This window comes from Gracilinanus agilis, chromosome 5 (genome assembly GCF_016433145.1).
Source record: "Gracilinanus agilis isolate LMUSP501 chromosome 5, AgileGrace, whole genome shotgun sequence".
Classification (NCBI taxonomy): Eukaryota; Metazoa; Chordata; class Mammalia; order Didelphimorphia; family Didelphidae; genus Gracilinanus; species Gracilinanus agilis.
The window spans coordinates 254,724,294-254,739,138 of NC_058134.1; the positions used below are offsets into that span (position 1 = coordinate 254,724,294).

Sequence of the window (14,845 nt, forward strand, 5' to 3'; positions counted from 1 at the left end):
CCTCCCTCCCTCCCTCTCTCTCCCTCCCTCTCTCTCCCTCCCTCCCTCCCTCCCCAGGGTTTAGCATAGTGCTGGATAGTATATTCTTATTAAGTGCTTGTTGACAAATTGATAGATAAGATTATAGTCCAGTCATATTGAATTTGTCTAGATTCATGTAAGATATTCAGACATAAGGGATGAGTACTTTGCCAAAGTGGCACTTAGTGACTGTTGGAAGAGACTTTAAAATAACTTTCTATGACAATCACTTATTCAGTGTAGAAATCTTGTTAACCATATCCCTGACAGGTGGTTATTCATTGAATTGTCAGTATCTCTTGTGTCTAAAAATTCATTATATTACAGAGGAGCCTATTACATTTTTTGACAACTTTTGGCAAATAGTTTTAACTTCTGTCTATATCACTGCAATCTTCTTGTTTTTAATTTCCACTTATTAGTCCTGGTTCTGCCCTCTAGAACAGTGATTCCCAAAGTGGGCGCTACCGCTCCCTGGTGGGTGCTGCAGCGATCTAGGGAGAAGTAATGGCCACAGGTGCATTTATCTTTCCTATTAATTGCTATTAAAATTTAAAAAAAATTAATTTCCAGGGGGCTAAGTAATATTTTTTTCTGGAAAGGGGGCAGTAGGCCAAAAAAGTTTGGGAACCACTGCTCTAGAATATAGATTAGGTTCATTCCCTCTACCAAAGATAAGTGATTCTGACTCATCTAAATGTTTTCTTAGTTGAGTCTCCAAGGGCATATTAGGCAGAAAGGAAGATGAAAGGGATAGTAAAAATCCAAGGAGGAAAAAAAACATTCAAGGAAGGCATGAGTATAATATAGAGGTTTAAAAAATCTTATAGTCAATCTGCAAAGTAGTGTAGAATATTGTAATGCAAATTTCCAAGTCTTAAAGGTTTTGCATGAAATTGTAATTGATTTAGACTGGATGATCAACAAATTTTAGCATAGCCTTAAGCTTTAGGAGCTTCATTAAAGTTGTATTAAGACTTGTTGGAACATTTCATATACATATACACTCACTTATGAATGTGTTTATATGTGTGTGTTTGTATATGTACTTGTGCACAGAATGTATGCACAGTATTTGTATATATACATCTTTATGCAGAATTGTATATATGCATTTATATAGATTATATATCTTATACATATGTTTACACCTTTTAAATTTGTTTAACTATTACATTTGGTTGTTTTAGTTTAGCTTTCTTTTAACTGTCAGTTTCTTTAATTTCTAGGTTTTTAATTGGTCAAGGAGCACATGTAGGAGCTGTCAATAGTGAAGGTGACACACCTTTAGATATTGCTGAAGAAGAGGCAATGGAAGAACTACTTCAAAACGAAGTTAACCGACAAGGTGATTTATTTGTTTGTTTGTTTTTAAGCCCTTACCTTCCATCTTGGAAATCAATACTGTGTATTAGCTCCAAGGCAGAAGAGCAGTAAGGGCTAGGCAATGGAGGTTAAGTGACTTGTCCAGGGTCACACAGCTAGCAAGTGTCTGAGGCCAGATTTGGACCTGGACCACCTGTCTCTAGGCCTGACTTTTAATCCACTGAGCCATCCAGCTATCCCCCTCTCCATTTCTATTATAGCTTACAGATAGAAAATGAGTCTGAAAATTAACAGCTATTTACTGAGCATTGAAAAGTAATATTTTGAAGAAATAAAAATCTTTGCATCATTTGCCATTTGTTGTTGTTATAAGTGATAAGTATATATGAATTCTATTTCAGATGCCCCATCATTCTTTTTCATGAGTTGAATTTTCTTAGTGGTGGGGGAAAATTTTTTTTGCGTTCCTTATATCATTGTAATCTTAAATTAATGGACAGAAGACAATGAAACAATTTCCATTCAAAGTTCTAAGAAGATTCTTAGAATTCTGCTCCTCAGAAGGAATATTATTATATTATATTAGCCTTATTCTAGATTGATATGTAAAATACATAGTTTATTTTACATAAGTACCATTTATTACTTGGAATTGATAAGACTACAGAGTGCAGCTCAAAAATCTTTCTCTAGGTTGTTATCTATCTGTTTTGTTGCCCACGTGACTCTGATGATATTTGGGCTGGTATTCAAGTGGGCAAGGCAAAATAGTAAAAAGGTAAATGAGAGAGATTGTTGAGTAGTGGGAAAAGATTTAAACACATCCAGAAGATAAGATACGTAAAATGACTAATACAAAAGCATGATTTTGGTCTTATAAAAATATCAGTTGCATTAAACACCTGAATTAAGATACATTTTAAGAAGAATGTTTAGGATAATGATTTTTTTGTTTTGCTTATTTTAAAACTGAGTTGAGTAGAATATAACTGATGGATTCTTATAGCTAATGGAGGGAATTCCATGGCGAATCATCTGGACTGGGAAAGAGAACAGAGAATGTCATTTAGAAACTTGCAAAATTGAAATAAATAAGAAAATAGAGCACCTAGGAGCCTTCATTGAGTTTGTCATTAGGCCTTAAAGAACTACACTTCAGGAATCTGAAAGAATTAGTATTTATGCTCTTTGAAAGGTCACAGGAGACCGAAGAAATACCCCTAAGACTGAAGGACAAATGTATTTATTTTTCAAAAAAGAGAAATGAATGAAGTCTGCAACCGTTTGGCCATTGTGCATAACTTTTAATTCCTAGTAAAATTCCAGAAGAAGAATATTTAGTAAATTTTTAGAAAAGGAATTCTCTGTGAGAGAGAACCAATGTAACTTAATTAAGAACATTGGAATGCCAGATGAGCCTTTATTTCCTTTTTTTGACAAGCTTACTAAAAATGATAGATCAGGGGAAATGCTGTAAGATAGATTTTACCTAGGATTTAGCAAAGCATTTAATGAAGCCTGCAAAACTGTTGGATATAAGCAAGTATAAATTAGACAGTAGTACAATTAAGGAGATTGTGAATGGATTGAATAAGCTATATCCCAGACTTGTCATTAATATTTTAGTCAACCTGGAAGGAGGTGTCTAATGAAACTCCCCAAGAGGGATATTTTCTTGATGTTGGGTTTTCTATCATTTTAGAAATGACTTGGATAAAGATAGAGAAAACATACTTTAAAACTTATAGGTGAGATGAATTTATTAATAATAGCTAACAGGTAACAAGAGCATAATTCAAAACAATATTGAGTGGCTACAACATTGGATTAAAACTAATCAAAAGAAATTTAATAGTTGCAAAAATAGTCTTACATGGATTTGGAAAATAAGTTTCTTAAATTCAAGTTGCAAAAGCTGTGGTTACATAGCAATTTGTTTTAGAAAAACAAAATAGTGCTATTTTAGTGAACTTTTAATCTCAGCAAGTGTCATCTGGTAGCCAATAAAGCTAATGGAATCATTATCTGAATTAAGAGAGTCATAAAGAAGAACAGCCACCTCAAAACAATTAGAAATTAATGTTGCAAAATTGAAATAAATGCCTAAGAAGAATTATGAGAGAAAATCATCTTTCTCACCCATCTAATGTCCTGTGTAGAAGTCAGAGGTCCCTCAATGTGGAGCATTGTGTTTTCAGATTTTTTTCAAGCTATCAATCAGTTTTGCTGGGGTTTTTTCTCTCTCCTTTTTTTTTTTTTTTAAAGTAAAAAAAATCTGTAATATTGAGGTGGCTCTCAGGAGAGGGATGCAGGGGGAATTTAGGCAATATCAACATTTCATTGGAATAGATGACTTCTGAGGTTCCTTCCATTAACATTTTGTGATATTTCTCTCAGGTTTGATACATAAGGCTTTTGAAACTAATAAAACTATAAAGAGATTTCTGTTCTAAATGAACTATTTGTCCCTCAGTTAAGACATAGATTACACACTGGAATATAAGATCTTTCCCAGAAACTAGAAAAAGATAAGCAAAAGTCCTAAAATTATCACTTAACTCAGGAGTGGAGGGAATGGGAGTCTCAGTGAAGGTCAAAGATAATAAAAAGATATAAGAGGGATGAAAGATAAGGGAGAGTAGGAATGATAGGAAGTTATAGTCATATGGGAATGTCAAAATTTCTGATTGGAAATGGAATACTTGGAGGTAATGGCAAGATCTGGAGTTTAACCATCCCTATGTTTGTCTGAGGTGAAATAAAGGAAGAGTTTGTTTCAGAAAAGGAGATTGAAGAATGGGAGATCAGGGAGTTTGATGGAGCATCTGTATGAATATTAAAAGACAGAGATTGGGGAAGAAAGATGCTGAGCTAGGCTGAAGTCAGAGAAAGGAGGGAGAGAATGAGTTGGGGTTTGGTATTCTCTTGCTACCAAATATTTGATTGGGTGGAAAATTTTAGTTCTTTTAATTTAATTTTGAACAACAGCATTTATTAAGGCAGTATAGTTGTTTTAAATCAAGGCCCCAAAAGTCTGTGATACATTCTCCTATCAGTACACTCATGGTCCATGGGAAAGCAGACTCAAGCTTGGAAAGTGTGTGTGGCAAAAGATAATAGACAGCTATTGGAAATTTCTTTCTGTTTGGTTTGGTAGAATTTAATTTTGTATTTTGTGAAGCCTTTAAACTACGTTTCCTAATATCGTCCAGTTTGTCACTAGTTCCTGAAACAGACACAATGTCAATTGGACATTACTAAATGAATGCCTATGGAAAAGTCTAAATACTTCTGGTCAAAGAGAAAAAGCCAAGGCTCATGTACTTTTCCTTCTCATACCCCCTTAGCAATTTTTTTTCCCCCTAAGAGACAACTCTCTGCTTTCTCCTGTCCTCAGTTTTGGAACTGATTTAATATTACAGATGATTCATAGGGCATGATCAGGTTTTCTCAATAGTTGGAACAGATTTCTTATCACATTGTATCTTCAGATCATCCAATGATTTTCAAATAATTTTCACACTTAAAAATTTAATTGATTGAGATATATTTTCAACTCGTTATCAAGGAATGTTATCATTTACAAATCTAAGCAAAACAACACAGTTCATGCCTTCAAGTAGCTTACATTTTAGTGGGGGAACACAACATATAAAATGAAGCTAGAGAGTGGGATAGGGAGGAATAAGGGGCAGGTGTGTGTCAAAAGAGTCATGGTGTCAGAAGAAAGCTGGGGAGGTGGGGGATAAAACCTGGTCAACCTGGGTCTTTTAATTTTTTTTTTTTTAACCCTTACCTTAAATCTTAGAATCAATACTGTGTATTGGTTTCAAGGCAGAAGAGTGGTAAGAACTAGGAAATGGGGGTTAAATGACTTGCCTAGGGTTATATAGCTAGGAAGTTTCTGAGGCCTGATTTGAACCTAGGACCTCCTGCCTCTAGGTTTGGGTCTCAAACCACTGAGCAACCCAGCTGCCTCCTGGGTCTTTTAATTTTAAATGGATTTGTTTATTTTTGTTCTGCAGTGTCATGAAAGATGTTCCTACAAAAAATTTTTTTTCAGTCGGAAAAATCTGCCTTCTCTTCCTCCCATCACTACCTCCCCAAATGAGAAAGAAAAAAATATGTTACAAGTATGTAGTCAAACAATTTTTCACATTTGGCCAATTTCCTCCCAAAAAAGGTCTCATTCTGTATTATGAGTCCTTCACTTCTATCAGACAGTGGGGTGCATTTTTTCATTCATCATCATGCTGATCAAAGTTGCTAAGTCTTTAAGAGTTGTTTGTCTTTTCAGTGTCCTCCTAGGTTCACTCATTTCACTCTGCATCGAATTACACAGGGCCTCCCAGGTGTCTCTAAAACCATCCTCTCCATCATTTTTTACAGTACAAGATTATTCAATTTATATACCATAATTTATTCAAGACATTCCCCAATTAATGGGGGATTAATTTCCACTTCTTTGCCTCAGCAAAAATAACTGAATATTTTACATACTCTTATTTAAAATGTTTTCCTTAAAGGTTAATCCTGATCTAAGTTTTTGGATTCTTTTTTAGCTACTTGTATTTTTTCTGTAATCTGAAAACTCTGGATTATGGCTTTAATGTTCCTAGGAGTTTTTATTTTGGGATTTCTTTCTGGAGGTGACAGGTAGATTCTTTCTATTTTAACTTTATCCTCTGGTTCTGAAAGATGCGGGCATTTTTCTTTTAAGATTTCTGATATCTTACCCTCATGTCCCCCTTTTTTGGTCATGGCTCTTAGGTAGTCCAATGACATTTTTCTTTTTAACTCTTTATCTTCTGCTTTAGAAATAATACTGAGTACGGTTTCGAAAGATGAGCAACGAGGGCTATGCAGTTGGGATTAAGTGACTTGCCCAGAGCCACACAGCTAAGAAGTGTTTTGATACCAGGTTTGAACCCAGGACCTCCCATATCTCTTGGTCTGATTCGTTATTCACTAAGCCACCTAGCAGCCTCTAGTGCAGTGACTGAAATGATATGGCTTTGGTTTGTTTTCCAGGTCAATTGTTTGGCCATGATATAACTTATTTTTTCTTAAGGCAGCTAGGTTGCTCAAAGGATAGAGTGCTGGACCTGGAATAAGGAAGAACTGAGTTCAAAAACAATTTTAACACAAATTATGTGAATCTGGGCAAATCATTTAAGCTTTTTCTGCCTTGGTTTTCTCATCTGTAAAATGAAAGTTATAATGGGACTTGCCTCCAAAGATTGGTGTTGAGAGTCAAAGAGATAATATTTGTAAAGCATTTAATATAGTACATAGATTTTTTTTAATGTTTTTTTAAACCCTTGTACTTCAGTGTATTGTCTTATAGATGGAAGATTGGTAAGGGTGGGCAATGGGGGTCAAGTGACTTGCCCAGGGTCACAGCTGGGAAGTGGCTGAGGCCGGGTTTGAACCTAGGACCTCCTTAGTACATGGATTTTTAATAAATCTTTCTTCCTTCCTCTTAGCTGTTCTTTCCTTTCCTTCTGTCTCTTTTTTTATAGCATTAAAAAAAATTGACCAAGACATGCATGACCAAAAACCATGTGCATCCTGCCAAGTGCCATTTAACATTTTGGGTATAATAGACTGTATCTCTTCATTCATTCATCATTTAATTAATGATAAAAAGATTTGCCAATCTATTTTTTCTTTACTGTGACCAAATCACTCATCTCCAGAAATAGTAATTTCTCTCTTTTCTCTTATTCTCATGCCTGTGAATAATCTTTTACTCTAAAGTGTGACACTCATTTTCCAAAGCATAGGATTAAACTTTCTTTCTTTAAAAAGTAAAGTACATCTAATAAATGAATGACCCTTAAAATCTTTATTTCCTGAGATTAGTTTGCCCTCTCTTTTTGCCATTTCTTCCAGCCCCTGATTACCACCCCTACCCCCCAACTGGGTTTGGCATGTGTTATCTCTAGGCAGAAAAAGCCTAGGTTTTTTTGCTAAGTAAAAATTTGCTTCAAAGTATATATTTTGGAGGGGAAGAACAGGTTTTATTTCTTCCTCAAATTGCATTGAACAATGTGTTTAAGATCTAGGGGTTTTTTTTGTTTTCTTTTGTTTTCACATCTTATGTTAGAGGATCAGAAACTCAGAGTTGGAAGAAACTTCAGGTCCTACATTCCAACCCCTTTCTTTTTATTAAAAATTTGAAGCACAAAAAGAGTAAATGACTTGTCCAGTCATGTAGTATTAAGATAAATGGATTTAAATTGTTCTCTACCTCCAGACCAGCACACAGTTCAGCAAACACTTGTTACATATATGGATAAAGCATTTAAGGGATTACTTTTTGTCAGTGGAGGTACATATTCAATCAAGGAGTTTCCATTGCCCTCAAGAGGTTTTTATTCTTTTTTTTTAAACATTTATCAATATTTATTTTTTAGAAAAGTTAACATGGGTACATAATTCATGCTCTTACTTTCCCTTTCACTCCCTTCCCCAAACTTCCCCCTCCCTCCCATGGCTGATGCACATTTCCACTGGTTTTAAACATGTGTCATTGATCAAGACCTATTTCCAAATTGTTAATAGTTGCATTGGTGTGGTAGTTTCAAATCTATATCCTAAACATGTCTGCCTCAACCCATGTGTTCAAGCAGTTGTTTTTCTTCTGTTTCCACTCCTGTAGTTCTTCCTCTGAATATGGGTAGCGTTCTTTTCCATAAGTCCCTCAGAATTGTCCTGGTCATCCCATTGCTGCTAGTACAGAAGTCCATTACATTTTATTTTACCACAGTGTATTGATCTCTGTGAACAATGTTCTTCTGTCTCTGCTCCTTTCACTCTGCATCAATTCCTGGAGGTCTTTCCAGTTCACATGGAAATATAAAATACTTAGGAATCTATCTACCAAAACAAACACAGGAATTATACGAAAACAACTACAAAACACCTTCCAAACAATTAAAACTAGATCTAAACAATTGGAAAAACATTGATTGCTCATGGATAGGACGAGCTAACATAATAAAAATGACCATTCTACCCAAATTAACTTACCTATTTAGCGCCATACCTATCAAGCTACCAAAAAACTTTTTTACTGAATTAGGAAAAACTATAACAAAGTTCATCTGGAATAACAAAAGATCAAGAATATCAAGGGAAATAATGAAAAAAAAATGTGAAGGAAGGGGGCCTAGCAGTACCAGATATTAAAATGTACTATAAAGCAGCAGTCATCAAAACTGTATGGTACTGGCTAAGAGACAGAAGGGAGGATCAGTGGAATAGACTCGGCATGTTAAGTGACATCAGCAAGACAGTGTATGATAAACCCAAAGAGCCCAACTTTTGGGACAAAAATCCACTATTTGACAAAAACTATTGGGAAATTTGGAAAACAATATTGGAAAGATTCGGTTTAGATCAACATCTCACACCCTACACCAAGATAAATTCAGAATGGGCTAATGACTTGAATATAAAGAGGGAAACTATAAATAAGTTAAGTGAACATAGAATAGTTTGTTTACTTGTCAGATCTCTGGGAAAGGAAAGATTTTAAAACCAAGCAAGAGTTAGAGAAAATTACAAAATGTAAAATAAATGATTTTGATTATATCAAACTAAAAAGCTTTTGTACAAACAAAAACAATGTAGCCAAAATCAGAAGGGAGACAACAAATTGGGAAAAAATCTTTATAACAAAAAACTCTGACAGGGGTCTAATTACTCAAATATACAAGGAGTTAAACCAATTGTATAAAAAATCAAGCCATTCCCCAATTGATAAGTGAGCAAGAGACATGAATAGGCAATTTTCAGATAAAGAAATCAAAAGTATCAAAAAGCACATGAGAAAGTGTTCTAAATCTCTAATAATTAGAGAAATGCAAATGAAAACAACTCTGAGGTATCACCTCACACCTAGCAGATTGGCTGAAATGAAAGAAGGGGAGAGTAGTGAATGCTGGAGGGGATGTGGCAAAACTGGGACATTAATGCATTGCTGGTGGAGTTGTGAGCCAATCCAAGCATTCTGGCTGGCAATTTGGAACTATGCTCAAAGGGCTATAAAAGAATGCCTGCCCTTTGATCCAGCCATAGCATTTTTGGGTTTGTACCCCAAAGAGATAATAGATAAACAGACTTGTAAGAAAATATTTATAGCCGTGCTTTTTGTGGTGGCAAAAAAAAACTGGAAAATGAGGGTATGTCCTTCAATTGGGGGATGGCTGAACAAATTGTGGTATATTCTTGTGATGGAATACTATTGTGCTCAAAGGAATAAGAGGTTTTTATTCTAATGAGGGAAGATAACCCAGAAAGGAGAATAGAAGAGGCCATGGGAAGAATCGGCAAATTAGGGCTGAGGCTAGACAGGGAATGGAAGCCTTTTCTTGCAGAGGTCAAGGGAACTCCATTTCTCCATGCAAAAATCATAGAAAAGAGTCTACTGAAGGCACTATCAACATGGTTTAGTGGGAAAGACACTTAGTCTGGAGAGACTTGGCTTCACATCTCACTTCCGACTTGGGTTATATAACCATGGGCAAGTCAGTTAACCTTGTTTGCCTCAGTTTCTTCATCTAAAAAAGAGATAATAATGCCTGAAGTATCTACCACTTAGGGTTGTTTAAAGAATCAAATGATGTAATACATGGAAATACTTTGTCAGCTTTAATAGACTTTATTATGAATGTCAGCTATTGTTATTTTTTTCTTCCCAAAAGAATCTTTAGAGGTTCTGGGTTCTTAAGGTCTGGGTATTTCCCCTCCTTTTGTTAGCCTTAGCACTTAGTACAGCACTTTGTATATAATAGCTACTTAATAAAATGTTTGAATTGAATTATGTTATATGCTAGAGATACTAAGGTGAAATAAATTGGCATTCATTCAAAAAGCTGAGTGGGTTTATGGATGCAAATATGTTTAAGATGTAAAACATGATTAAAGGGAAGAATGTTATAGACAAAGTAGTGTAAAAACATTTTTGGAGAGTGTTCATTTGGTAGAGTTTATAGGAAGAGATCAGGAAATGTTAATGAAGGAAATGGGAGTGCTAGTTGGAGATCATTCCTCAGCAAGGAGTGGTGGGTACAGTGCTGGACTCAGCTTAAAGAACATACTTGGATTTGGCTTTGAAACCAGCCTCAGTTACTTACTAACTATAATTCTGTGCAGGTTATTTGACTTTTGAGCCTTGTTTCCTCATCATAAAACTAATACTGGCTTAGTTGTGGAAAAAGCACATTTCCCAGAAGAGAAACAAATAACTAAGTGTATGGAGTCAGTTAGGAGGGCAGGTGCTAATTTTGCTTTTGAATATAAATTTGAAAAATTAGTGATAGGTCTCAATAGAAAAGTTTCTAAGTTGCAAAGGACATAGGAGGACACATAGGCCAACACATATTTGAACAAGAATCTCCAAAAGACCTTTGTTTGAAAGGCTTGCAGACTTCCATAGCCCACTTAATTACCTCTAGGGGCAAATATCTTAACTTTCTGATAATTCCATTAGGAATACTAACTGAAATCTATGTCTTTCCACTGTTACTCGTTCTACCACACTGTTCCAAGTAGAGCTAGTCTCTTATGACAGCTAATTTCTAAATAGATTTTTCCTAGGTCTTTTCTCTGCCAAACATCTTAAATATGACATAAAGGCTGGCCTTTCAACCTTCCTGGCTTTTACAGTATTCCCTTGCTTACCAATGTCTTTAATTATGTGGTGTCTAGAACTGTGTATGTATGATCTATTTAATTCAGATTATCAGCAGACCATCATGTTTAAATCCTAAACTATGAAACTTCTCTTAATGCAGCCAAAGTTTCATTAGCATTCTTAAGAGCTATAGATATGGTCGATTCCTCATGAGTTGCCATCTATTAGAACCCCAAGATCCTTTTAGAGAAACTTCTGTCTAGCCTCCCCAATCAGATGGAAAAGCTTGATAGAATCTGAGTATAAACTGACTGTGAGTAGATATGTAGATTTGGGAATTAACTATATCAGTGATCATGAGTAGCAATTGCTTCATTGTTTGTATTTATGTCCCTGGTGCTTTGTACAGTACTTGACACATAGTAGACATTTAATAAATGTACATTAGTTGTAGTCAAAGGGGAGAGAAAAGAAGGAGACCAAGGGCAAAGCAATATAGGGAAACCTACACTGAGTGGGTCAAAGGATTAAGATGATTTGAGTGCTAAGTAAGCCAGTTGTGAAGAATTTGTTAGATAGAATGAGAAACAATTTTAGAGAAGAGTATCATAAAGGGGCGGGATTGGCATATCAGATGTTGAAGAAGGGACAAGGAAGAGGACTGAGATTTAAAAGATTTCATTAGTGACACATGATATGTTTGAGTAGAGTAAAAGTCTGGCGTATGTTAGAAAATTGAGTAGGTGATGAAATGGAAACTGAAAGTATAAATTTTTCTTGAAGTCTAACTTAGGGAGAATTATAGCTTAAATGAGATGGCACAAAAATAGAATTTTTTTTTCCCTTTAGGATAGGAGATTTGACCATAGTTACTTCAGGGAAATGAGCCTATAGAGAAAGGGAGATTTAAGATGAGCGAATATGAGATTGAATAAAATCCTGTAGAAAATGGAAGAAGTGGCATCTATCTAATCATCAACAAGTATTATCTGCAATGGGATAAGTTAGAAGCCTTTCCCAATAAGAATAGGAATGAAGCAAGGATACTCATTATCACCACTGTTATTTAATAGCTTTAGCAGTAAGAGAAAAAGAAATTGAAGGAGTTAAAAGTAGATAATGAAGAAACTAAATTTTCACTCTTTGTGGATGATATGATGGTGTACTTTGTTATAAGGAAAGGAGTGCAAATAGGAAAGAAGGATTTTGCACAGAGATCAGGATGCTGGATCAGGCTGCATGTCCTGGAACCAGAGGCTGTGTTCTAAGAATGAGGGGACATTATAAAGTAGGACACAGAGAGCTGCCGAGGGGCTTTTTTGGACTTCCTATTAAGGGTAAAGCCTAAAGCTGACAACTTCCTTCTGCTTAGGGATCTCTACAAGCTGAGGAGGGGGTTTGATCCTTTTCCCTTTGAAGGCAAAGCTTCAGATCCTGTGATCCTGTTGAGATTCAGCCTACATACCTACCTGTGTTCCTGTGTCCAGAGAGTGTTCCCATCTTCTGTGAAGATCTCTGCCCATCAGCCAATAATTGTCTATGAGATATGCCTGAAGCCATCTTGGGCCTAGTCTGAAGAGGTTTGATCCCTGAAATAAAGAGATCAGCCTAACTACCTTGAGAGACTATCTATCTAATCAAATTATCTGGGAGGATGAGTAGCTCAGGTAATTAGTTAACCTGGAATTTTATAGACAGACTGTGTAGTGGCAGGCGGCCTGAAAACCAGAAGACACTCCTTTGTAGGAGTCTTAGAAAGGTGGTTGGGTTAGCTCAAAACTCTTAGATTAGGGCATCCTATCCCTAATCCTCCCTTCCAAGTGATTTTGGGTTATTTTTTTTTTTTTAACTCTTACCTTCCATCTTGGAATCAATACTGTGTATTGGTTCCAAGACAGAAGAGTGCTAAGGACTAGGCAATGGGGGTTAAGTGACTTGCCCAGGGTCACACAGCTGGGAAGTGTCTGAGGCCAGATTTAAACTTAGGACCTCCCATCTCTAGGCCTGACTCTTAATCCACTGAGCTACCCAGTTGCCCCTGACTTTGGTTTTAAAACAAACCCTTGAACTGTTTTATAACCTGCCTGAGAGTTGGAGACGCACACTGAGCTTGAGGTAACCTATCCTCACTATGGGATATCCTCTGTCTTGGTATCTCACATCTTTAACAACCAGACAGACCATCCACCTATTTCAGTTGTCAGCTGAATTCTAGAGAATCCTAGAGAGTGAAATAAACTAGTCGAAATAATTAATTTTAGCAAAGTTGCAGGATACAGAATAAACCCACATGAATCACCAGCATTTCTATATTACTAATAAAGTCCAGGACCAAGAATTAGAAAAATTTCATTTAAAATCACTCTTGATGATATAAAATATTTGGGAATCTATTTACCAAGACAAATACAGGAATTACATGAACACAATTGCAAAATACTTTTCACACAAATAAAATTTCACCTTAACAACTGGAAAAACATTAATTGCTCATGGGTAGGCTGCGCTGATATAATAAAAATGACAATTCTACCTTCCTTATTCTGTACCATACCAATCAAACTACAAAAAAAAATTTTTTTTATAAAGTTGAAAAAATAACAAAATTCATCTGGAGAAACAAAAGGTCAAGAATATCAAGAGAACAGAAAAAAAAAGTGAAGGATGGTAGCCTAGCGGTGCCAGTTCTAAACCTATACTATGAAGCAGTAATCATCAAAACAATCTGGTACTAGCTAAGAAATAGAAGAGTGGATCAATAGAATAGATTAGGGGTAAATGACCTCTGCAGTCTAGTATTTGATAAACCCAAAGATCCCAACTTTGAGGATAAGAACTCACTATTTGACAAAAACTGCTAGGAAAATTAGAAAACAATATGACAGAAATTAGGTTTAGATCAGTATCTCACACCTTATACCAAGATATGGTCAAAATAAGTATATAATTAAGACCTAAAGAGTAATCTTATAAGTAAATTAGGGGAAGATAGAATAGTTAACCTATCATATCTATGGAGAAGGGAAGAATTTATTACCAAACAAGATAGAGAACATTACTAGATGTAAAATGAATAATTTTGATTATATTGAATGAAAAGTTTTTGTACAAACACAACCAAAGCAACCAAGATTAGAAGGAAAGCAACAAACTGCAGAAAAAAATTACAACAAATTTCTGTGATAAAGGTTTCATTTATCATATAAAGAGCTAAGTCAAATTTATAAGACATTCTCTATTTATCAAAGGATATGAGTAAGCAGTTTTCAGCTGAAGAAATCAAAGCTATATCATAAGAAAAAATGTTCTAAATCCCTCTTGATTAGAGAAATGCAAATTAAAACAGTTCTGAGGTGCCACTATCACACCCACCAGATTGGCCAGTATGACAGTACAAGAAAATGATCATTGTTCGAGAGAATGTAGCAAAAGTGGGACACTAATGCATTGTTGACAGAGTTGTGAACTGATTCATCCATTCTGAAGGACAATTTGGAATTATATACCTAAAGGGCTATATAAAACAATGCATACCCTTTGATCCAATAATACCACTACTAGGAAAAGGTATGTTGGGAGGGAAAAAGACCTACTTGTACAAAAATATTTATAGCTGCATTTTTTGTGGTGACAAAGAATTGGAAATTAAGGGAATGTCCATCAACTGGGGAATGACTGAACAAATTATGTTATAAGATGGTGATAGAATAGTATTGTATTATAAGGAATGATGAACAGGATGATTTCAGAAAGAGCTGGAAAGACTTTAATGAACTGATGCAGAGTGAAATAAGCAGAGCCAGGAAAACATTGTACAGTTATAGCAATATTGTGGAATAATCAAATGTGATAGAC

At 35.4% G+C, this 14,845-nt stretch overlaps 1 protein-coding gene across 13 annotated transcripts in view; it reads left to right on the forward strand.

The window, feature by feature from the left end:
- Nucleotides 1–14,845, forward strand: part of PPP1R12A (protein phosphatase 1 regulatory subunit 12A) — a 199,045-nt gene that overhangs the window by 106,522 nt on the left and 77,678 nt on the right. For all 13 annotated transcript variants that reach the window (XM_044679905.1, XM_044679897.1, XM_044679895.1 and 10 more), the window contains exon 3: nt 1,251–1,369. In XM_044679905.1, coding sequence (XP_044535840.1) covers nt 1,251–1,369 — 119 coding nt within the window. The remainder of the gene's footprint in view (nt 1–1,250; nt 1,370–14,845) is intronic.